Source organism: Atheta coriaria, unplaced genomic scaffold, assembly GCF_025399875.1.
Source record: "Atheta coriaria isolate IRGN ID8LTWV9N9 unplaced genomic scaffold, Caltech_Dcor_3.1 hic_scaffold_1_pilon, whole genome shotgun sequence".
Classification (NCBI taxonomy): domain Eukaryota; kingdom Metazoa; phylum Arthropoda; class Insecta; order Coleoptera; family Staphylinidae; genus Dalotia; species Dalotia coriaria.
This window is the reverse complement of record NW_027045443.1, coordinates 5776295-5800403: the sequence shown is the minus strand read 5'-3', so window position 1 is coordinate 5800403 and position 24109 is coordinate 5776295. Positions and strand designations below refer to the sequence as shown.

General features: G+C 44.7%; 3 protein-coding genes across 13 annotated transcripts; all 3 read left to right on the top strand.

The window, feature by feature from the left end:
- The first annotated feature begins 87 nt into the window (after positions 1–87).
- pyd (zonula occludens-like protein polychaetoid) lies at positions 88–20176 on the top strand. 5 transcript variants are annotated; one of them, XM_065307652.1, is made up of 14 exons: positions 88–337; positions 13143–13306; positions 13372–14262; positions 14323–14920; positions 15060–15231; positions 15326–15551; positions 15609–15786; positions 15910–16161; positions 16609–16836; positions 16953–17884; positions 17943–18276; positions 18338–18714; positions 18942–19462; positions 19638–20176. In XM_065307652.1, the coding sequence occupies exons 1-14, from the start codon at positions 164–166 to the stop codon at positions 19859–19861; spliced, it is 5271 nt and encodes a 1756-aa protein (XP_065163724.1). In that variant the 5' UTR covers positions 88–163; the 3' UTR covers positions 19862–20176. The 5 variants fall into 5 exon arrangements, with proteins under 5 accessions (XP_065163724.1, XP_065163729.1, XP_065163753.1 ...); XM_065307657.1 differs by lacking the exon at positions 15910–16161; XM_065307681.1 differs by lacking the exon at positions 18942–19462 and having other exon boundaries at positions 19638–19778.
- Positions 702–2994, top strand: LOC135795886 (heat shock protein 68-like). Its single transcript, XM_065307693.1, has one exon. The coding sequence runs from the start codon at positions 936–938 to the stop codon at positions 2808–2810; it is 1875 nt and encodes a 624-aa protein (XP_065163765.1). The 5' UTR covers positions 702–935; the 3' UTR covers positions 2811–2994.
- A 186-nt stretch (positions 20177–20362) lies between the features above and the next one.
- RNaseZ (ribonuclease Z) lies at positions 20363–24024 on the top strand. Of its 7 annotated transcripts, none has more exons than XM_065308580.1 (11): positions 20363–20471; positions 20521–20773; positions 20834–21020; positions 21262–21474; positions 21550–21697; positions 21788–22063; positions 22137–22281; positions 22385–23255; positions 23310–23499; positions 23561–23784; positions 23844–24024. In XM_065308580.1, the coding sequence occupies exons 1-11, from the start codon at positions 20465–20467 to the stop codon at positions 23976–23978; spliced, it is 2649 nt and encodes an 882-aa protein (XP_065164652.1). In that variant the 5' UTR covers positions 20363–20464; the 3' UTR covers positions 23979–24024. The 7 variants fall into 7 exon arrangements, with proteins under 7 accessions (XP_065164652.1, XP_065164687.1, XP_065164679.1 ...); XM_065308615.1 differs by having other exon boundaries at positions 20368–20471; positions 20528–20773; XM_065308622.1 differs by having other exon boundaries at positions 20372–20466.
- The last annotated feature ends 85 nt before the right edge of the window (positions 24025–24109 follow it).

The window sequence follows — 24109 nt, the reverse complement described above, 5'->3', positions numbered from 1 at the left end:
TGAATTTCCCGTCGGGTCGCGCGATTCCGATTGGGAACGACGCAATAAACGTCGATCGCCACGCGCTACTTAATATTTAAACATAATGCTCACATTTTGTGTTCAATGCGGGTGCATCATGCATGCATAAATCAGGCCACAGTCGATATTATCAAAGTTTGTAATGCAAACAAAACGCAGTGTTAAATTGAAGCAGGCTGAGGGCAAGAATCGATTCAAGGAGACTATATCAACGAAAAGTCGTGCTCGACGCAAAGAGGTCTTCAACGTCAATGCGGATTACGCTTCCGCCGTTTACGCGGCCAAGCACTCGAGTAAGAAGAGCGGCGGAAAAAAGGTAATTGCACATTTAACTATCATTCATTCGTGGTTCGTTTTGAGTGAGGCATTACGTGATTTCTTATTTACTGTGGTATTATGTACTTTGAGTTGCCCACCCACAATTGCATTTTCATTTCCATGCGGTGACTGTGTGTTCAGAAAATGCAATTCAATTGAAAGAAGGTGGGTATGTATTGTATTAATCGAAGCAATGTAGTTAAGTCAAGGTCACATCTGCGATATTTTTTTAATGCACTTTTCATTTCAAATAACTTTTCTGTTGCTAAGCAAACTATCAGTAAATAAACTGCAAAGGAAATGTTCTAGAAAGCATCATGAAATATCCTAGAATGCCATGCATATATTACAGCATTTGTTTTTGTTGATTTTTTTTTCGTCCAAAATTGCGTGCGCGCGTTTCAAAATTTCTCTCTATATTTTCAGTGAAAATCAGCGTTTTTTCCTGCTGATATTACAAAATTTTACACGTTACGTTAACTATATTCAAATACACATCGTTTGTGGTATATTTCGTGCAAAAAAATTAAATATTATTTCTAATCGAAAAATACATTCAATTTCCTCGCGTAAACGAACGAAAAATATCAGCCAACATGTCGATTGCAATTGGCATTGACTTGGGTACCACCTATTCGTGCGTCGCGGTCTACCAAGGCGGGAAAGTGGAGATTATCGCGAATGATCAAGGTAACCGTACGACACCGAGCTATGTCGCTTTCACTGAGTCGGAGCGCCTGGTCGGAGATGCCGCTAAGAACCAGGTGGTCATTAACCCGTCCAACACGGTATTTGATGCCAAACGGCTCATCGGTAGGAAATTCGATGACTCCATGGTTCAGTCCGATATGAAGCACTGGCCGTTTAAAGTCGTCGATGAAGATGGTAAGCCAAAACTTGAAGTACAATTTAAAGGCAAGACGAAGATATACACACCGGAGGAAATCAGCTCGATGGTGCTCAGTAAAATGAAGAGTATTGCGGATGCGTACTTGGGCATGAAAGTGAGGGATGCAGTGATTACTGTCCCCGCTTATTTCAACGACTCACAACGCCAGGCGACGAAGGATGCCGGAAAGATTGCCGGGCTCAACGTGCTGCGTATGATTAACGAACCCACCGCAGCGGCGCTAGCTTATGGTTTGGATAAAAACCTTACGGGTGAGCGACGAGTCCTGATATTTGATTTGGGCGGTGGGACTTTTGATGTGTCTATCCTGACAATCGATGAAGGTTCGCTATTTGAAGTAAAGTCCACTGCTGGAAATACACATCTAGGAGGCGAAGATTTCGACAATCGACTTGTAAATCATTTTGCGGTAGAATTTAAGCGGAAACACAAGGTGGATGTAAAGACAAAGCCTAGATCCTTGAGACGGTTGCGCACTGCGGCCGAACGAACGAAACGCATGCTTTCCTCTTCAACTGAAGCCACTCTGGAGATCGATGCTTTATACAATGGTATTGATTTCTATACCAAGATCAGTCGTGCTAAATTTGAAGAATTGAATTCCGATTTATTCCGAGATACTCTAAAACCCGTGGAGCAAGCACTCCGAGACGCCAAAATGGATAAGAAATTGATCGATGATGTAGTCCTTGTGGGCGGTTCCACCCGCATTCCTAAAATTCAAAGCTTACTACAGAATTTCTTTACTGGTAAAAGTTTAAACTGTTCCATTAATCCCGATGAAGCGGTGGCTTATGGTGCTGCGATACAAGCAGCCATCCTTTCGGGATATACTGACGCGAAGATTCAGAACGTTCTGCTTGTAGACGTCACACCGCTGTCACTGGGAATAGAAACGGCTGGTGGCGTCATGACTAAGATCATAGAACGGAACACGCGCATACCGTGTAAACAGACCCAGACATTCACCACTTACATGGACAATCAGCTTGGAGTCAAAATTCAGGTCTACGAAGGCGAGCGGATTCAAACTGAAAAGAACAATATCCTTGGCAATTTCGATTTATGTGGTATTCCGCCGGCACCTCGAGGAGTGCCTAAAGTTGATGTAACATTTGATCTAGACGCGAATGGAATTCTGAATGTATCAGCCCTTCACAACCCTACCGGAAATTGCATGAACATTACTATTAAAAATGACAAGGGTAGATTATCACAGAATGAGATAGAGAAAATGGTGGCGGATGCGGAGAAATTCAAGGAAGAAGATCGGCTCTATTCTATGCGCATTGCAGCGCGGAATGAACTTGAAACCTACACATACAATGTGACGGCAACTATTGAGGATCATAAGAACAAAATGGATGCCGAGGACTACGAGTGTGTCTGCAAAGCCAGCCAGGAAGTTGTTAGTTGGCTGGATGAAAACCAGACAGGTGAGGTTGATGAGTACGCGAAGAAACTCAAAGAACTGAAGAAAATTTGTCAGCCTATCATGCGCAAGCTGCATAAAGCGTCGGAAGGTGATTCACCAGGACCCACGATAGAAGAAGTGGAGTAAAATGACAACGGGAGCTAGGTGCTCAATTCCCAGCACTAAATTTACCCTACCAAAGTTTTGCATGCAAAATCAGAATTTTAGAAAAGTTTTGAAATTTTAGAAATCAATTAATCTTTTATCATAATTTTTGGCAATCGTTTTGAGAAAAAAATGAATTTTTTGAATAAAACTGCATGTATGCATATTGAGTTGCCTATGTTAATCGCTTATAAATACATTTTAAAGGCGAAAGAACCGAAACGGGTTCGTCCGTTTCCGTGCCCGCGACGATTCCGGCGGCGGCAAGTTCATGCTGCCTCATAATTCGACTTGCACATGTCGGCGGCAGCGTTTCGGTACCGGTACCCATGAGCGTGTAGCTCGCAGCGTTCGCGTGCCAAGCGTGTGCGGGACGTTAAAGCAACGTGCGCGAGCCACCATCATCATCGGCGCATTCTTCGGCGATCCATTCTCGACGTCGTCCGCTAGACATTTTCTCATTTCTTACAATATAATACGAACAGGGGCGTACTGAATACAAAACAATGCAACTTTCAAGTAAACAGTAATTTTCAAAGTTTGTAAAACTTTTTCAAACACACAAGTCTTCAAGAATTTAAATATATTGAAGTTGCTAGGTGTGTCAACTGTGAAAATTAATTAACTGATGCGCGCAATTCCCCAAAGTGATCGAAATAAATTCACGACAGTCGTGCGAAGGCGTGGGCGTGCTAATTAATTGAATAAACCAGCCGCGTCTGTGGCTCTTGTGCAGTGGGACAACGTTGAAATAGCTAGATACACTCCTGATCTGATCACAGCTCGACTCCAAACGACTTAAGCCAGATTAGTGGTGGGAGATTGTATGGCATTGCGGCGTTGGGCGAGTTGTCTTGACGCGACTGCTTCTTAAGTTCTGGCGAGTTCAGCGCGTTGAGCGTCGCGCCAGTGCCAGCGCAAAGTCGGACCAGGCAGCTTAAAGTTAAGTCAAGTACGTGCCCACAGTGTTTTATTCGGTCGGGGCGCGTTGGACTTTTCGCCGAAATCGTGTGCGTGCTTCTTATTCATTTAAGAAGTGTGTAAGGCTGGTTATAAAGCGGCATTCGCAAAGATTCAATCAACGCGCGCGTCGTTTCGCGCTTAATGCAATTAGACATCCAGTGGCGAGTGGAAAGAAGCCGAAAATCGCGAGTTACAAGTGCGATGCGAGTGCGTCCCTAAAAAGCACGCGAAGCAGAGATGTGGAGTCAGGAGCCTGCGGACGTGAGGAAGTGATATTATTCTGCTCGTCGACCTCCGTTTGCTAACCACTGCCGCCGCCGCCATGGAATCGCTGACCAACAATAACATGATGTCTTCATTACCCGAGGTATTTTGAATGCGCGAATCCCACGATGCGAACACGTCCGGCGCGCAGAGCGCACTTTTTGCATCACATTTCGTGCCCGGCCGCGTTCACCGCGAGGGCAAGTACCGAGCGCATAAGCACGAAAGAATGTAAACTTAGAGTAAAGTTCTCTAGGCCCGAGCGCTGAGCGGGCCGCGGACTACCTCTCGCCACTACCTGTTTCTTCGGCTTGGGACGGTGCATGTGGCATGCAAGTGCATCGCGCATGCATGCGGTCGCGGTGCACTACCTACCGACCAGCACACGAACGTGCGCTCGCTTCGACTTCTTCGGCGTCGCGGACCTTCCAACTTCTGACAATTATTTCTGCGTTGCCAGCTAAGAAAACAAATTTCAGAGGCGTTATCACGCAAAAATACAAACGTACTTGCAAGCCAACCCAAACCGAATCGAAAATTACTTTTCATACTTTCTCGCTTATTTACAATTATTCTCTGTGTACCCAATACAAGTTACTATGGCTTTTCCCAGCGAGAAGGGTTACCCGGGTTTCTCGAAGCTCTCGAAACCGTCGTCTCGCTTCGATCACTCGTTTGCATTTATTTTTGATTTGACAGTGCAAGTGCGACGGGCGCTCGTCGTTGAGATGGGCGATACAATTGAATAAATTACCATCGTTCGCGTTTAACTCATTGTTGTTTATTAATAAAAATAAATCAAATTTGTTACAAACGTCGCGCGACAGCGCATCACATCCATCTCGTATTGCTGCGGGAAGCTCATCGAAAAGCTTGCCGACATAATTACCGACGTACTTCAAAATCACGCGACAAAGTAAGCACTTGAAACTTTTACTTTGCGACAATTACCGCCGATTATCCTTGAACACTCTGTTGGAGAAACGTGCGCAACATTTGTAGATTCGTAAATAACGCTCGTTTTGTCTCGTGCGTTTTGCAGGGTTGCACACTCATGCATTAATCGACCGCCGAGCTGCGATAAACCTTGTCAGCCTACACAATATTTACATGACGTTCGCACCTAGAATGCGCATTGCACCTCGGCCAACGCTAACAAACAGCGCTATGAATTATCGAGTGCTTACTTTTATCCGCGCGGCGCGGCTGCTCCGATTTCTAGAGCAGCTTGTTGCACCTGAAATCAAAGATGCGAACGACGAACGCACGCAACGCAAGATGCCCGCACGAGGCCGAGGAAGGCCGGGCGGGAGACAAAAACGACGACGACGACAAAAAAGAAGAACCTGTTAACGATCGATGTTATGCCTATGACTAGAAGGTATTTTATAGGCATCGACGTCGGAATTTGATTTTTTGCCGCGGTCGTTTTGTTATTATTTTACATACATTCCGCGCGGCTAGCAGGAATGCATTCGCAACATTGAAGTCTCTTATTAAATATGCAAGGAAAATGGCCTATATAAAGCCACAAACGAGCGTATTCAATTGGAGTCGAGCGAATTAAGAAAGGTTATTAAAATGCACGATTGCGAACGAAAACAATTAAAGTTTTCAAAAGAAGCGCAGCAAGATTGTAAGTATGAACGACGCATTGTGGTAACGTAATTGATTTTTTTCAACTAGTAATGCTCGTAATTAAATAAATACTCAATGAATGCACTCACCAACATACCTACACCATAGAAACACGTTTGTTAACTTTTATATTATAGTCATGCATGCAAGTTTTAATGAATCTCACCTTTATTTTAAGTATTTCGCGCGAAATGTGCTTTTAATGTTCATGCGTTCAACAACTTCAGTTCCTTCATGTATTTTTATATTTCTAAAGAATGCATCACATCACAAACGGCTATCATCATTATCTTGCGTATCGACGCACGATGTACTTACAATCCGTGGATGGAAATTAATTATGAATAGAAGACTGATTCTTTTCGCTAAGCGAGTATTGTGTTTTCTTTGATTCTATGCGTTTCTTTGTTGTGTATCGTCAAGAAAATGACCGAAAGTACTTCATCTGCGGCGTTAGAGTTTCGAGGTACTTCTTAGATTCAAAAGATTTCCGAATGGGCGCTACAAAGCACAGGAGCCATATATCATTTATAAAATTCCGACCGGCCGTCCGTGCCGCCGGTCCACATGCGGGGCGGGCAGCGCGAATAACACGTGAGGCATTTTTCGTATTTTCCACACAATATTTTCCGGCGGCTCGGCCGACACGACTTGCTACTCAAGCCATCAAGCCCCGGGCGTTTCCTTATCGCGCTCACGCTCGCAACTATTATTTCATTCCTGCACACTTCCTTCGGGGGCGGCGGGCGACACGGCGCCATCGGCCCTTCGCCCGCTTTTCGCGATATCAAGCATTTCAATCATGCCGACGTCTCGGAAACCTAACGAACGAAGACCGGCCACGAAACTAGTTGCAATTTTTTGAGCGTCGCCTCAGTTCTGGCAAACTGAAAAACTTGCGGCGTTCACGGCGTTCAATGGTAGTGAATCAACGTTCAACTGCACGTCGCACGCCTGTATAGCGTATAATCGCATGAACTGGGGGCGGTTTCGACGCAATTAGTAGAGTTTGGCCGCATTTACATTTAAAGTTGCGGCGGGCACGTGCAGTTTTCCCGTCTCGGGTCTGTCGTCGCGAGCTCAGACTTTGATTGAACATTTATTGCCTGCCTGGGCGAAAACCACCTCGGGTGTGGCAAATTTATATCCCGAAATGCACTCTATATTTGTTTGTTCGCGTACATAGGAGTAGTACGTGTGGCAAAGTAGTGGTTTGCGTGAAACTTTTTTATGCCTCAAAAGTAGGGCAGAATAGTTCATTTACCACTAAATAAGACGCCAGCCAATGCCGCAAAGTGTTACGGAAAATATGGAAAACGCTAACGACGCTAACGTGTTAAAAGCTCCAAGAAGGATTAGCTATAAACACATAAATTAGCCTATGACACTATCGGCCGTATCGGGGGCTAATGCTCAATTCGTTCTAAGCACGCCCGCATAACATATTCATAGACTATTCCTAGGAATATGAATTAAACATGGAAAAACGTCGAATACTGGAAGCGTTTAGACTCTGCGATAGGCGCGTTTCTATATTTAATTTTTACGCCGGTATTCCTCGAGGTTTTTCCGCTGTACAATTGCGAAGCGAATTTATCGAGCCGACATTTCACGGATTGCAAAAAGCGCTGCCGCCGGCAATCGGTCAATTTAGTTGATAACTTAATAAGTGTTAGATTACACGTATTAACCTTATTTCTGCCAGTCCTTTGTCCGTTTTCTACACGCCAGCGCAAACAAAAACGTATCGGCTAAATAATTTAATAAGCGCTCGATTGATTGCTTCCTAGCCAGCAGCCAGTACCCTCGTTTCATTAGCTTTGCCCGGGGGCAAAGCAACCCCCCTTTCCGTCGGTCATCCATTTCTAAAATGCACCAGTGTCTTGCGCTAGAAATGCGCATGCTAACACGCGGCTTTGTCTTGTCATGTCGCCTTCTAAGATCTATTATTCCGTTTGCGTGGAAGTTAAGCGCCGCTAAGCGCACCCCGTTTTCCAGTCGTGGCGCATCATAATGCGCCGCAATACGACTTGCGGCGTTATTTATTTACGATTTTGCGTTTTACCATTTCGTTCGTGTCGTGCGCCATAATTGACGTAAGTAGTAAGTAAGTAGACGTCGCGGCAGACTAAAATCGTGCGCATGCATGCACTCACGTGTGTGTCGTGCACAGATAGAAGAACAAAGGTTCATTGTACGGCTTCGACACATATCCCCGAATCCTTACTATGTTCTCATTGAGCAGCGCGCCGGTACGCTGAATTTAATCAGAAAAACTCGTTATAATTTTTCCGCAAATCTCTTGTTTTCCCTGCGGACGTCGACGAGCAGAACGTTTTGGGTGGGAAATCCGCTTATTTATTCATTATCTTTGTGATCCTCTTAGTGGCCGTTGGAGGAAGAATGAAGAAAATGGAAGCTCGGAGGTAGTTCTACATCGGAAATACTCGAGTATTTCTTGCTAACAAAACGAATTCTATTCGTAATAAATCCTAGCGACAGTCCGCTGGGAACACATTGAAGAAATTATGTTGTAACTCTTTAATTGCCAATGAGTTTCGATTAATTATACGTAAATATTAATGAGCGTATCAATCAAGGCCTACGGGTTTTCTTAGAGCCTGCTGCGTGAATACTTAAATACTGAATGAAAAAGTTTCATTCCGTTCCCAAATAGTTCTCACTTAACATATTATAACTACTGTATTCGCATATTCGGTCGAACACCAGTGAATACTTTGCACTGCATGGTGCATTTGTGACTTTTGACCCATGCCAACTATTCGGACATATAGTGCACTTTACAAGACGTTTTCTTAATAAAATATCAATTAAATGCCGCTGGAAAGTTATTATTGATATTAATTCGATTTCTGACATGGCAAAGTCGCCGAGTCAAATCGCTGCCTGATGCATTATGTACTTTGCAATAAATGCAATAAAATGCAGAAACGCGTGAAGAGAGAGTTCGAAACTAATTTTCTTTCAGAAACTTCTCGGCGCGCCGGTAGCTTTCGCGTTAGAGATACGTCGCGACGTGCATCGACGCAACAGGCGCGCGACGCGTGGAATGCTTGCCGGCGCACAAGAACGACGAGTTCAAATATTTGTCAAGAAATTTGTAATTTACACACTTTGCGCGCACCTCGTGCGCTTTCACATCGGGTCGTTCAGACGACAATTTCCGCGCATTTCCTTTCGTTCGCTTCGTTTTTCTTTTTCTTTGTTTTTGTTTCTCTGCGTCGTTTTGCTCGCCGCACGTCTCGCTGCCTTTTATTGCAAATATTGCAGATTCGTATTTTTATCGTACACGGAGTCCGCGCCATTCGTCATTCGCAAGTTATTCCATTCCGTCCGTTGTCTCGCCGCACGCCGCGTTTCTTTTCTCTCGCATAGTATAAATATGAATATTTTCATTCGCGCTCGCAATCGAATTGCACACATTCGCGCGCGCGCGATACGTACCAACTCCCAACCAACATATAAAGTAATGAAAACATAACATTAGCGTTACGTTCACATTCCGTACGACGGTGAGCGCTCGCGAGAAAGAACAACGAAGGTACGTCGATGGCGTTGCGCGGCGCGGCGGGAAGGGCAAACGACGAAAGAACTTCGGCGCTCCGACACACCCAAACCACCGTCGCGCGAATATGTCGAACGTATGCGCTCCTTCGTTGCGCTCGCCACGCGCGCCATGCTTCTTTGTTATTATAAAAAGGCGTAATGTGCATTGCATTTCCAATTCGATTCGGAATTCTAATTCAATTCCATTGCGACCCAACTATCTGCGATCGCTCCGCTGCGCGGACCGCAAAGAAGCGCTTGTAACATGCTTTGTGCAAAAATTGCATTCATGTGTTTCGCAATACGTCAATCACAAACAACAGCAGCAAATGTTCAATTCCAGTCGCCAAGCGCAACGCAAGACTTACGATGAATCAATTGCGTCAATCGCAGAAGACTTATCAGACTGTTTTTGCGTTTTCAAGGTTCGACGTCTGCGGGTCTGGGGGGCAATGCATGAACTTCTCCATGCGCTTCACACCCGTAACGTGTAATAATGAAATTAAAATGCAAGAATCTAACGGCCTCCTGATGAACGAAGCCCACTGTCTGCGCCTATCTGCGTCTAGCCGTCTGACGGATGTGTGAAAAAACGTTGCGCAGACAACCGGATGATTGTTTCTTTTCGTTTTCATTCATCACATTCGGTTTTTTTTTCTTTCTCTTTTCTATATTTACTGCAGGTTGTCATGCGTGGTGGTGGTGTGCGTTATTTACACTACTCACTTTCGATTACCGCGACTGCTTGTTTACAATTACTGTCGTGAGCGATTAGAAACAGTGAGTCGATAAATTATCGAACTACAGCTCCATGCGCGAGTGCGTGAATTAAATTCCAAGTATAAAATTAACCCTGCGGTCTGCGGCTACTACTAGGGCGGTAGTGGCGGCTGTGCGTTTTTCGGCCGTTTTTATCGCTCGTGCCGCGCGTTATTCACGTGCACGTCTACCACTTCAAACGGCTCTAATTATTATGACATGTTAGGAAGTTGTCGGGGGCCCCCCCGACAGCCGACAACTCGCACGTTCCGTGCGATGTTCATCCGCACATAAATTGCGCACCACGCGCGAGAGGGTCGAACAATTTGTGCAGTTGCGAGTGGAAATCTTCACAAATTAAACCCTCATGCTTAAACCCCCATTGCTGCTTCGGCGGGCAATTATTCGCCCAAATTCACAATTGCTTCAACTGGTAACTAACAAGACCAACACGACCGGCCGCACCGCATACTCATACACACGCAGCCGTATTAGTTTAGTTTCGATTCTAGTTACGACTTCGGTCAAACACATATGGCCGAAATTTGTGAAGCGGGAGATAAAAATTTGCGCCGCGTGTGTAATTCTATGATGCTTTTGCGTTCTTCTGGCTGCAATATGCTCCAGTGACCTTAGAAATATTTTGTGCTTTGTGGGCGTTTTTTTTTTCTGCATTCACACATTGTTCTGCAGTGTCTCGCATTGCAATCCTATCTCAATTTCTTGGTTTCCCATGGCTCGTAATAACATCGGAAAACACACTGCACACGTATAAACAGCATCACTTAGTCTTTGTAAATTCGCGTTGCAGTCATTCTCACCGAACCAGCGCGGCAATATGCAAATGCGCTCAGCGTCAAAATCGAACTGGCAGGTAAACGTTCCGGTTGCAGCGTACAGAATGATTTATTTGCGAAATAAAATTTGAATACGGCACGGGGCTCAATTGTGCCCCACACGTAAGTGCCTGGTAAAAATCGGTCGCTCACATTGTTACGATACTGTTGTCGAGCACAGCTCGCAGCTATAATCTCGGCCGTATTGAATGTAGATTGCGACGGAACCGCATACCTGCAGGATAAGTAGCGCCCGAACGGGGCGAAGGTACGACGCGACGCACGGTTCGTTAGGGACAGGTGCATTCGGGCGCGTCGATTGTCAAGGACGACCGCGAGTGCAGCACCTCTTCATGCGCGCTGCTCACGCAGGTAGCCTTCCTTCGATGGCCTGCGTTTGGGTTTTACAGCGCCGGCCCGGTTATTGCTTGATTTAATTCATGAAAATCCACCGCGCCGCGCATATGTGCCTGCTCAACTCTCTTCCCACGAATTCTCGGCGGCGATGCCAGCAAAATAATGATGAAAGTTTATCGCGCGATAAAATGTCTGAAGTTCGGAATCTCTTCTGAATCTGAAGTTCAGACGTGCAGATAGTAGTCACTCGGAGAAGCACGCACACTCGCCTACTAAGTAAATATTTCTAAGTTACTAAGCTAATAATGCGTACTACGCGCGCACGCCACACGTGAGTTATTTCCGTCAATAGGTGCTTCATTAACTGCACTCGCAGACGCAGCCAGCCCGTCTAAGTCTAAATTAAACTTCAACTTCAAAACTTTACAAAGAATGCACTTCTGTAGCCGCGGCCGATTCAGTACACATGGTGCGCGCACATACGTTTCCTAGTTTGTGTGCCAAGAAGCTGTTTGCGTCGTGATTAATTAACAGTATTTTTAATTCGTTCACATCGCTCGCCGAGGTCTAGTCTGCAACAAAATCGGCGAACACAGTTTCGAACACTTGTAAGTTGTAACACTTGCAGCATACGTTGCAACACTTTGTGTCGGTTTTGGGTGCTCCAATCGAGCGAGCACGGTTTCTCTTAATAATCTTATTAATGATTCATTATTGAAGTTAATGGTGCGGAAAACCCAATTTTCCCTGGGGATGCATATTGCGTGCCAAGCGCTTACTCTTCTATCAGAATCAATCTATGTTAGTGCATGTCTTCATTACACTCCAAGGATGACAATCACATTTTTGCCATGTCGAGGGTTGTCCGGATTTGTCTCTCGTTTGCGTCCCGCACCGAGATTGAAGCCGGAGATAAGAGGAAGTCGTAATTAACATTTGATTTGTATTAATGAATGCCCACCGCCGGACGACCGGACGGACTTTCACACAATCAATTAGATCGGCTGGCTGGCTCTCCAGTTAATGCGATTCTTCTTCCACCGCAGAACTAGCTGCCTTCGCCTTTGTGTCAACAATGATGGTCGTCGTCGTCGCGGCTAGGCGCACATGGATATATTTATGTATGCTAAACGTCGGCACCGAATTGTTGTTTTTCCAGTTTTGCGCTCGAACGCGCCCGCCTTTAAAAGACATTTAATAAAAACACGAACGCGGCGGCTTGGTCTGAACTACTTCCTTGATTATTAGATTATTAAACAAATTCGATTTAAGCGGACACTTCATCTTCTACTAATATTCGAACGTACGCAAAGTAGTTGAGTATATAAACAACAGATTACACGTTAATAGAAACTAAAACTATTTATCTAATGATGTTTCACGTATGGAAGATAACAATTTTTTTTTCAATCAACATTTTGTTTAAATCGAAAAGTTGATGTAGCAGAGTTTATAAGCAAGATAGTTAGAAATGTACTGTAATTATCAAACAAATGTTTGATTTGTTTATACGTTGTTCTTTTCCATGTATGCAAGAAAATTTCTTCAACTACGCAAGGATTCTCCTGATCGGAGAATATCGGAACATGCACGTAACGTTTTAAAAGTATGATTATCTTGATTTAAAGCAGGCGTTTTTTAAATTTATGATCAGATTTCATACAACAGGTGTTTAATTGCCGCACAGTCAAGTAATAACACCGATGAAGATATTGTCTGCTTTGAATAGCGCGTAGGCTGACGTGTAACAACAAATAGTTGCGTGGTCACCCAACAAAAATGTCGACAATATCTCTAATGACTAATGGAAGATTGTTTATTTATGCACTGCATATCGTATCAAGACTAACTGTTGGTAGTTCTATAGAAACAACGTGTGTTGTGAAACAAAAGACGGTGGTAGTAATTAAACGCTTGTTTTTGTTTGCAGGAGCGAGGATGGGAATTCAAGCAAATCACCGTGACGCGCGTGCCGGGCTATGGATTTGGTATCGCCGTGTCAGGCGGGCGCGACAATCCTCACTTCGCCTCTGGCGATCCGAGCATCGCAGTCAGCGACGTGCTCGCTTCCGGTCCCGCGGAACGCATGCTGCAGTAAGTCTACCCGTGTCTAATCAACCTCGGAATTAAGCTAAGACCACTGACTGTTATTTCCACAGAGTTAACGACCGTATTATTTCCGTCAACGGCATCTCCTTGCAGAACGTCGACTATGCCACTGCAGTGCAGGTTCTCCGCGACTCGGGGGACACCGTGGTTTTGGTCATCAAACGCCGCAACAGCCATCACCAACACCAGCATAGTCTTAGTGCATCCTATACTTCGGCTCCACTTGCTGCTCTTGGTCTCAGCCCACCAAAAGTAACTCTCACCAAAAACTCCAAAAAGGAAGATTTTGGAATTGTACTGGGATGCAAATTATTTGTAAAAGAGATCTCCACGAAAGCCCGCGAGCAGTTGATGAATACGAATCAACTGTTGAATGAAGGGGACTTCATCACAAAGATCAACAACACCAGTTGTAATGATCTTATGTCATTGAAGGAGGCAAAGAAGATCATAGATAGCACGAAAGACAAGTTGCACCTGTCGATCGCTCGAGATTTTGTCCCACCGAGCAATTTATCCAGCAACATCTCTCATCAGGCACAGAGTAGTGTCAGCACAACTGGAGCGGTGAATAATTTTTACAAAGGCGATGATTTCTTAACGTCTGGTACGAGTTACTCCAATCAAAACCTCTACGTTCAACCGCCGACGCGCAATCCAAATTTGAACACTAATGGTTTTGATCATGACAAAGTGGAGGCGAGTGGATCCGCCGAGGACAAGAGCAATTTGGTGCCTAGAAGTCGTCGAGGTGGCGAACCACCACCCCATGCCCAGCATGGCCAACACACACCCGAAAATAGAAATAGTATATATGGTAGAAGCAAAGGACCTGTTGATGAACCCCCTAGACCGCCGCCTCCTCGAGCGGAGGACTACTACAGTTCAAGGAGACAGCTCTATGAGGATGATCCAATTATTCAAAAATCTAAACAACCCATGTAAGTTAACGAAGGGATATCTTATCAGGTTTTATCACCGAATGACTCACTTCTTTATAGTCCCGATGCTCGATTCATCACATTCCACAAAGAAGGATCCGTGGGTATCCGGCTCACAGGCGGCAACTATGTCGGAATATTTGTCACTGCTGTTCAACCAGGCAGTCCAGCTTCACTTCAAGGTCTTCAACCAGGCGATAAGATCCTCAAGGTGAACGACATGGACATGACCGGAGTGACACGGGAAGAGGCCGTACTCTACCTTCTCAGCCTGCAGGACCGCATTGAGCTTATCGTGCAGTACTGCAAAGAAGAGTACGACAATATTGTCGCTTCGCAGAAGGGTGACAGTTTCTACATAAAAACCCACTTCCATTACGACACACCCGCTAAAGGGGAAATGTCCTTCCGCAGTGGTGATATATTCCGCGTGATTGATACTCTGTACAACGGGGTGGTCGGTTGTTGGCAGGTGTATAGGATAGGGCGCAATCACCAGGAGGTACAGAAAGGCATTATTCCCAACAAGGCCAGGGCGGAGGAGCTTGCCACTGCACAGTTCAATGCTACCAAGAAAGAAATGTCAGCAAACGAATCAAGGGGTAGTTTCTTCCGGCGTAGGAGAAGTTCCAATCGGCGGTCGAAGAGCCTCGGAAAGGTTTGTATCGTGCATGCGTCACCGCCGTAGTCCAAATTTGCATATTTAGTAATCGCAGAAAGGTTTGGCGATGCGCCATGTTTTTTGTTATTTTGGCGCCTGCGTTATTTTTATTTATATGCACATTTTTGCGTTTTAGGAGCACTGGGATGACATATTATTTTCGGACACCGTATCGAAATTCCCTGCGTACGAGCGAGTCATACTTAAACACCCCGGATTCACACGCCCTGTTATCCTTTTCGGGCCGATTGCGGATGTTGCCCGCGATAAGTTAATTAAAGATTTTCCGGATAAATTTATCTCTCCACGTAAGAGCAATTTTTACGTTTATAATGTTGAGGCAGTTCTGGATGAGGGGCTTAATGCTTAATTGTACTTATAACGTGCCATTTTCACACTTAGAACTCGATAGCACGGTGGAGGATGGTTCGAAGGGAAACAAACTCTCCTCGAATATTATAAAGCTGTCGGCAATACGCGAGGTGATATCGACTGGAAAGCACGCCCTGTTGGACATCACCCCCAACGCCGTCGAGCGCCTCAATTACGCGCAACTCTATCCCATCGTGGTGTTCTTCAAAGCGGATACGAAGATCGTCGTTAAACAATTACGCCAAGGACTGCCAAAGTACGCCGTGTCTGATTGCACGCACGTGTCACGTTTCTAACTGTCTGCACCTTTCAGGTCGGCTCACAAGAGTTCCAAGAAGCTCTTAGAGCAATGCCAAAAACTAGACAAAGTCTGGAGCCATATATTTAGCGCCAACATAGCACTCAACGACAACACGGAGACCTGGTATCGCAAGGTGCGCGAGATCATCGATAAGCAGCAAAGCGGCGCGCTCTGGATGAGCGAGAGCAAGGTATGGCCCGTGCGGCCTCAAGTCCAAGTCACGGCAACGGTTTTGGAATAATTATAACTATTCTCTCGTAGAAATGGTGGTGGGGTTTTATCTGGTGGTATAATGCGGGTTGTTTCTTTACAGCTTCTGGGGTCCTACCTGTATCCTCGATTCAAAACCTACTCCCTTCCATCCCAATACCGTTCCGCGCACTCCGGCAGCAAGCGGCGGCACAAAGCGCCGCTCTCAATGTACGACAGTCCCCAGGGTCGTTCGAAATTTTATCATGTCGACAACGGCTCCTACTGCTATCATTCGCCGAGTCAAAGTAGCTTGTATAGTTGCTCGAGCTATCAGCAATCGTTGCATCCAAACCAATCTCAGTATCAGCCATATGCAAGTAGCCTTCTATATTCGAGTGCTAAACCCCACGCGTGGCATTGTGATTGCTCGACCACCCCTTACACAATTAATAACAATAATATGAAGTTCAAAGACGTGAAGGAGTGTATTAACACGATTAACACTGGCCTGGGCAATTCGGAGCCGATTTACTACGATTGCGACAGTGCTAATTATGCTAGGAAGCCTCAAACATACGTCATTCAGGAGGAAATCCTGGGCGATGTGTGATCTGACCTCCACGTTGTTTGTATCTGGTGAAATCATTTAGTTAGTTTTGCACCGATTATGCTGCACTCCTGCTTTATCATGTTTACGCCTTGGCTTTACTGCATGCGGTTTTTCTTTCCTGATATGCTTTGTTTGGTTTGTACTTAATTTCGATCGTCTCATGGAATCATGTTCATCAGTAACCAATATATGTAAATATGCTTATTATAGCCCGAAGAATGTCTGTCCGATGATTTCCTGTTTCCCATGTCGTCGTTGCGATTGTCATATGCCAGTTCGCCGGAAAGCGACCTGGAGCATAGTCCCGGCCCGCCATTGTCGTCAAGTCATGCGACCAACGGGCCGGGTGGAGGCGGCGGTCGACTAACCAAAGCCAGCTCCGATCCCAGCGTTGTCATGGCCGATAACAGCACTACAGATGTGCTACCACCATATCAGGTATCATTTTCGTTCATTTTGGTGGACATACTTCAATGCTTTACTAACTCGAACATACTACTATTCTGCACGGTGGTGAAATGTTGATCGCGTCATTCTTGAAATTACAATTTTAGCCGACGTACGATTCACGTTATGGATTTAACGGTCAGTCGAACCAGGATCCGCCCACACCGACCAGCCCCACCAAGGAGCAGAGTTTCTTATCGCCCAACTCGTCTGATCACGTCAACAACAACTCCAGTGAGCCGAGTTACACGAAGCCGCCTGGTATTATGGCATACAATCATTCATCCAGCCAGAGTTTCGACGCCAAGCAGCATCATCACGGCATGGATTACAATGATATCAGCAAGAACGTTGCGCACAAGCGACAATCATCAAATCTACATTATAAAGGTCATAGTATGAGTGAGGCGACCCTCAAGGATGCACAGAATATTTACGGGGGCGCACCTGATCTTCCACCACGTGTGGATCGCGCTGTTAAACCACCGCCGAATGTTCAAACAACGCCAAGCAAACAAAATGGCCGGTCCGCACATGAGCGACTTTTCGGCACCAAGGCTCCAGCCGACGGTGAACCGATTGATGCTTTCGGACAAAAACTGGGCTCTTTGGACAGGAGTCAGAATAGCAAGTCGGATTCGCTTTCAAGTTACGACTCGTTCAATAATCCCAAACATCGCATTATACCCAACGCGCACGATGATTTAAAGACCACCCTTAGCAAGATTGATTCGGGCGTTCCTGGGAGTCCGTCAAAGTACAACCGGTGGGAGGGTAGCGCACCCAACCATCGACATGATCGCCTTGGTTCCAAGTTGGACTTAAAATACTCGCAGCAGAATCTGAATGGAGACAGTGGTCTTTCAATGGGGATTGATAGCCCTCGAAATTCTAGGGAGATGGATGTTGGACCCCTGGATCAACAAATCAGCCGAACTCCAGAGAGACACGATATGTACCGATATAACCGATCCCCTGCCAAGCAATCCATGCCTCAGAAACAACACATTGAGACAAAGACTGATTATGGAAAGTACAGGTAAGATTTACTTCGGGATAAACTTGGCGTGCAAATAATGGAGAAACTTTAATTTTAGTCGCAATAATGGCCCTCCCGAATACACACGTACCAGCCATCAAGATCTTTCTCAATCACATCTAAGTATTCACCAACCTCTACAACAATCTCCTATGAAAAATCCACATCAAGGCCATGGTCCAGCACAGCAGGGACAACAACAGATAATGAATGGCCAATTTGCGGCCGAAAACGGCACCAACGGAAACGCGAATCCTAACTCCTACAAACCCATACCGCCTCCCAAGCCTAAAAACTATAAGCCGCCATATAAGAACTCGCCGAACAACTTCAACGATGGTCCCATGCAACAGATGCACTATCAGCACAACAAGAGCCATAGCAATCCAGTGGTAAGTAACTTTCTTGGGAGACGCTTTGCAATGTTAAGCTATGTAACTGTTGAATTTCTAGGATCAAAGACTTCCCATGAACTCCACCAATCACAATTATTACTACAATATGCCTCAGTCGCAAGGGCAGCAGGGCAACGCCGGGTGGCATACCGAAACTGCCGTCCGGTATAATGCCAATATCCATGGTCATTACGACATGGCACCCGCTTATGAACGCCGCCATCCGAGTATTTCCTACGCCAGCCGTAGCGAAATCGCTCCAATTGCTCAGCAAGAAATGTCCTACGGTGGAGGCATGGGAATGGACATCCATCAAGGTGATATTCTGGACACACGTTCCCCCGATCGGCACAATATTGTCGACTTGCAGGGATCGCGGGAACAGCGAGGATCTGCCTTTGAGCTGTACCGCAAGCCCGTGCACCATAATTTACGGTAAGTTCATCACTGTTTTGGTTCGAGTTCTGCTTTTCTTTTTTTTTTTTTTTGTTGTACACTGGTTTCGTTATTTCGTTATGACCATTGCTTTGGCGTTGTTGCCCCCGCTTGCATGCTCTTTGGGCTGGCCCCTCTTGATGTTGCTGCTCTGTGGTGATGGTGTTGTGTATGTGTGGGTGTGTGTAAACAGAAAGCCAAATTTGTTCATTTTCTCTGTTTTGAAGGGTTGGGGAGGAAAAGAATGCTTTGTACGGATCGCAACCTAATCTAGCAAATAACGCGCACGATAACAGTCCGTCGTCGACACTCTCGGCTAGTACTAACACAAAAGCGGCGCGCCGCGTCGCGAAGGCACAATCATTCAAGCACCAGAAGAGCGACGGCGTCTCGACGCCCAAGTTCTTCCGCAAGCTGCTGAGCAAGTATCGCGAGTCGCCGAGCAAAAAGCGCGACCGCATCCCGGAGAATGAGGCGCGGAATGATTACAATCGCAACCGGTGCGAGCCACCACCACCTCCGGCGCCGGAGACGCTCACCGCCGGCGTGGATTACGTGCGCGCCAATCAGCGCGACGTGACCAGTGCCGTGGTGGACGCGCGCGGCGCCACGCTGGTGAACAACTACTGGGGCGTCTCACTCGAAATACCCCCTGACGCCATCCCCGAAGGCGTCCAGCAGGAAATTTACTTCGTGATCTCCGATCCACGCTTGTGCGAGAACTCGCCGCCGCTGGACCTGGAAAACGGTATCAACCTTTTATCATTTTTTATACCTAACTTTCTCTTGCTCTATCATTCGTTCACGATTTATCTGGTGGAGGGCGCAAACGGCCAGTGTACATAGCGATATAGCGAGATAAATAGGGACTCGTACGCGATCAAGGTTTAACTTTTAACTTATGTTTGTTTTTCCGGCTATAGGTGAAACCATGCTGTCTCCGCTAGTAATGTGCGGCCCGCAAGGAACCGAATTTCTCAAACCGGTCGTTCTACACATTCCACACTACGCTAACACGCTGCCCAGCCTCGGTATCAGCTTGAAAGCCACTGACTCCGAGACGGACATTTGCACCGACTGGGACAACATCCTGCTGCCATCGAATCACGCGGCCAATAGCGTCGCTGTTAAAGTCGACCATTTCTAATTGCTTACTATTATAACTAAATGTAATTGTAACATAGACTTGCTCATTTTTATACGAAACAAGCGAAACTTAAGCAAAGATGTACGTGTATACATTAACGTTAGTAAATTATGTCGAAAAGCGCGAAGCAAAATTGCAATATTTACACATGTGCATGAACATTGTGATTATAAAGATTCTTATTATACATAGTTGTAACTAGCCCATAAGTTTGATATACATATTCATATTTTTGTATTCAGTTCTGAGAGGCAGGACAATATCCTGTTCTTTTTGAGAGAAATAAACGAAAGCGTTGCCAGAATGAATACAAAATATCGTAATGTTATTTATTCGTCATTGAAATAACTCACCTATTTCTTGAAATTTCTTATATTTCTACTGATTCAGCCGCAACACGGGTTACTTCAGTTGGTTTGTCGAAGTCATCAAATTTTACCGCTAGACCGTTACGGAACTAAAGTTTCAATTTTGCCAAGTTGATACTACTAGCGCTATCTCGTGGAACTTGTGTGTCAACATTTGTGAAGTTAAATTTTCGTGCACATTTCAAAAAATTTCATCACATTTTTATCAACTTTCATTCATTTTCAAACGATTTGCATGTATTGTAAGCACAGTAATAAGTTGCTCACTGATGTTACCAACCACACTAACAGTTTTCAGAGCAAGAACAATCGTCCGCTCACGAATTACAGTGAGTTTTCCCCATTATAACCTCCAATCCGGCTATCAGACAGCATCTAAAAACATGCCTAAGGATCCAAATCATGTTGCGGATGCACAACGGCAACGACAAAAGATTAAAGAACGTAATAATAAGTATGCTCCAGCCAAGGTTACATTACAAGTACTTGGGACAGGAGCGGAAGGAGCCCCCCGGAGTCTTTATATTTTCTCAGATCAGTCTAGGTAGTTTGAAATTTTCTCTTTTATTAAAAGGATATTGTTTTCACTGATAATTTATTTTAGATATTTGTTTAACTGTGGGGAAGGTACACAGAGATTAGCACATGAGCACAAGGCAAAACTAGCCAAATTGGAGCATGTTTTTATTACACAAGCAAGTTGGAAGAATATGGGAGGACTACCTGGAACAGCATTGACTATACAGGATGTTGGCGTACCTGAAATTACTCTTCATGGACCTACAGGCTTAGTATGCTTTAATTTTATTATAAAGTTTGGGTGGATTATAAAGGCTTGAAGTACCACTTACTTTTGATCATCTAAGATACTGACTATTAAAATCAGCAATATGAGTGACTCAGATTGTCAATGAAAGTGATTATGGAATTCAGAATATAATGCTATTTTAAGTTGCCAAGCTGTTCCAAAAATTATATTTTAAACATAAATTATCATCAGTGTAGAGTATAAATTGTTGACTGTAATTTTAGGAGGAGTTATTCAGAGCTACAAGACGTTTTGTAGTGATGAAAAACATGCGCGTGAAAATGGCTGAATGCCAGGAAGGTCATGACTTTGAAGATAATGTGATGACTGTGAAATATGTTCCTTTGTTAAGAGTACCTACTATAACGGAGCATGATTCACTTGAGGTTGAATCTGAAATGGACAAGGTAACGCAAGCTGGGTCCAGCATTGCTACGGTAATGTTTTATTAAATCGTAGTCATGTAACTGTAACATCTAACTAAAACGTTCGTGTTATATTATCGGGCGCAGATGAGCGTAGGTACAACCACGAGAGATTCTCGGAAGCGTCGACGATCTTCAAGCTGCGCTTCGTCTCTACGAACGTCGTCGGCTTACGAAGACGACACGGATTACTATTCACATGAAAGTAAGAGACGAAGATCTCGATCTTGTACAGGTATCCCATTTTTCCCCAACCATATCATATCCTGTCATTTTCCTGTACGTTTATATTCACTAAATACTAAAGCCTTTTGTTGGTCTTTAGCTAGTGGGAAAAGAGTGGTAGACACGACCGTAATTACTGAATCGATGAAGAAAGTGCTACTGGAGCAGAAGAAACGTGGCACAGTAATGTGCTACGTGTGTCGACTGAAAGCGCGGCCAGGCACGCTGAATTTGGGCAAGTGCGTGCAGCTGAATATTCCGGCGGGACCGAAGTTGGGTGACTTGAAAAATGGGAAGAGTATTACGTTAAGTGATGGAACTGTCATCACCCCGGAGCAGGTTTGCGAGCCGGAGGAACCTGGACCAATTTTTATATGTATAACAAATCACCTTTGAGGTGCCTGAATTGGCGAATCGAAACAAATTTGTGGACACGTTCTTGTTTGCAGTTGTTGACGTACCGACCGAGGAGTATTTGGATGCGTTGATTGCCAGCGAGGCAATAAATCAACACAAACAACTTACGGCAGTGGAGGACAATCTTGCCTACCTGGTTGTGCACTTTACGCCTTGGGATATTGTCCAGCATCCCAGGTACCGTAACAATTGGTGTTATTTTATTTAGTATAAAACCAGAACTACGTATTAGTAATTTATGACTGATTTATTATGTATTTTTCGTTTTATTCTAATATAGGTATCAGAGTTGGATTGACACATTTTCTCCCAGCACGCATCACATTTTCATCAACGAAAAAAACACCTGCATGGGCAGTATTGCCGTGCATCGTATCCAGTACAAGTTGAATCTTTTGAATAAGGACTTCTTCCCGCTCTTAGGTGATCGCGGTACTGAGAGACAACTTAAATCCTCTTCGCCTGCAGTGAAAACTGATGAGGATTTAACCACGGAAACTAACTTTGATTACCCTAACACATCCTGTGGTACAACCGAGCACATTATCCGCGAAAAATACGCTTCCTACATCCAACCTGGCACATTCTATAATTTTCATCTACGCCCTCGCACGGGAAAAGACAGCACAAGTGAAATCAAACTTGTACCATCTGAGTATATTGACGAGACTTTTGCGCTCGACGGTTTCTGCGACGAAGTGCAGAAACTTCGTATTGAAATTCTCAACAAATGTAAACATATGACAATCCGGCCCTATCCTAAAATCCTGTTCTTGGGTACTGGTTCATGCATTCCCAATAAAACTAGAAACACCAGCGGGATCATGCTTTTTACGAATGAAGAGAGTAATATTCTCATTGACTGCGGGGAAGGAACTTATGGGCAGACGATTCGATTTTTTGGAGATAAACGAGCATTAAAAGTAGTTGCTAACACGGACGCTATCTACATCAGTCACTTGCACGCCGATCATCACATTGGCTTGATTGGATACTTGCAGGGAAGGCGGCGTGCACGCTCGTTGCTCGGTTTACCAGAAAAACCCTGTTATCTACTAGCTCCGAAACAGATCCAAAGTTGGCTTGGTTTTTACGATTTATGCTTCGAAGACATTTGCAGAGACTACCAATTAGTCGCGAACGGCGACTTGGTAATAATTTTTAACATGACATGTCGACGTAGAAATCTTATCGTGATTTTTTAGTTATTAGATAATGAGTTGATCGATGCCGAGGAGAAGGCCGATATTTGCAAAGCTCTGCACCTAACGTCGGTGAATACTTGCATGGTGAAACATTGTCCGAATGCATTCGGCGTGGCTTTCAAACATGAGAATGGATTCAAGCTCACTTATAGTGGTGACACTATGCCCAGCGAGAATTTAATTCAATTAGGTGAGACTTACTGTTATATTGTGTTTTGCCGATAATTCAAGTTATTTATTCAATAATCTAGGAATGGACTCTGATTTGTTGATTCATGAAGCGACAATGGAAGATGAACTGGCAAGCGAAGCGGTTGTCAAAATGCATTCCACGACATCGCAGGCGATACGTGTAGGACAGAGAATGAACGCTCGCAACATTTTGCTCACACATTTCAGTCAGCGATATGCCAAGTTGCCGAGATTTAATAAAAATTTTGCGGAGAACGTTGGCATTGCTTTTGATAATATGATGGTAATTGATGTGTCAATCCTGCATATTTTATTTATTGAGTTTGTATATTATTGTTTTAGTTGGCAGCTGATGAATTACCACTGTTACCTTTGTTATACCCTTCGTTAATGATCATGTTTGCCGATCATTATGAAGATATGGAATTCAAGGCGATGAAGCGTGCGAAGCGGGAAGAAAGAAAGAAATCATTGTAACAGCAATAAATAATTCGAAATACTGAATAAATACTTGAAAATTTAATTGAGTTTAACTTGTAATTGAGGTGTGTTTCTGCATTGAAATTATTGTGCAAACAGTTGTTAATAAACACGCTGACGAAGTAAAG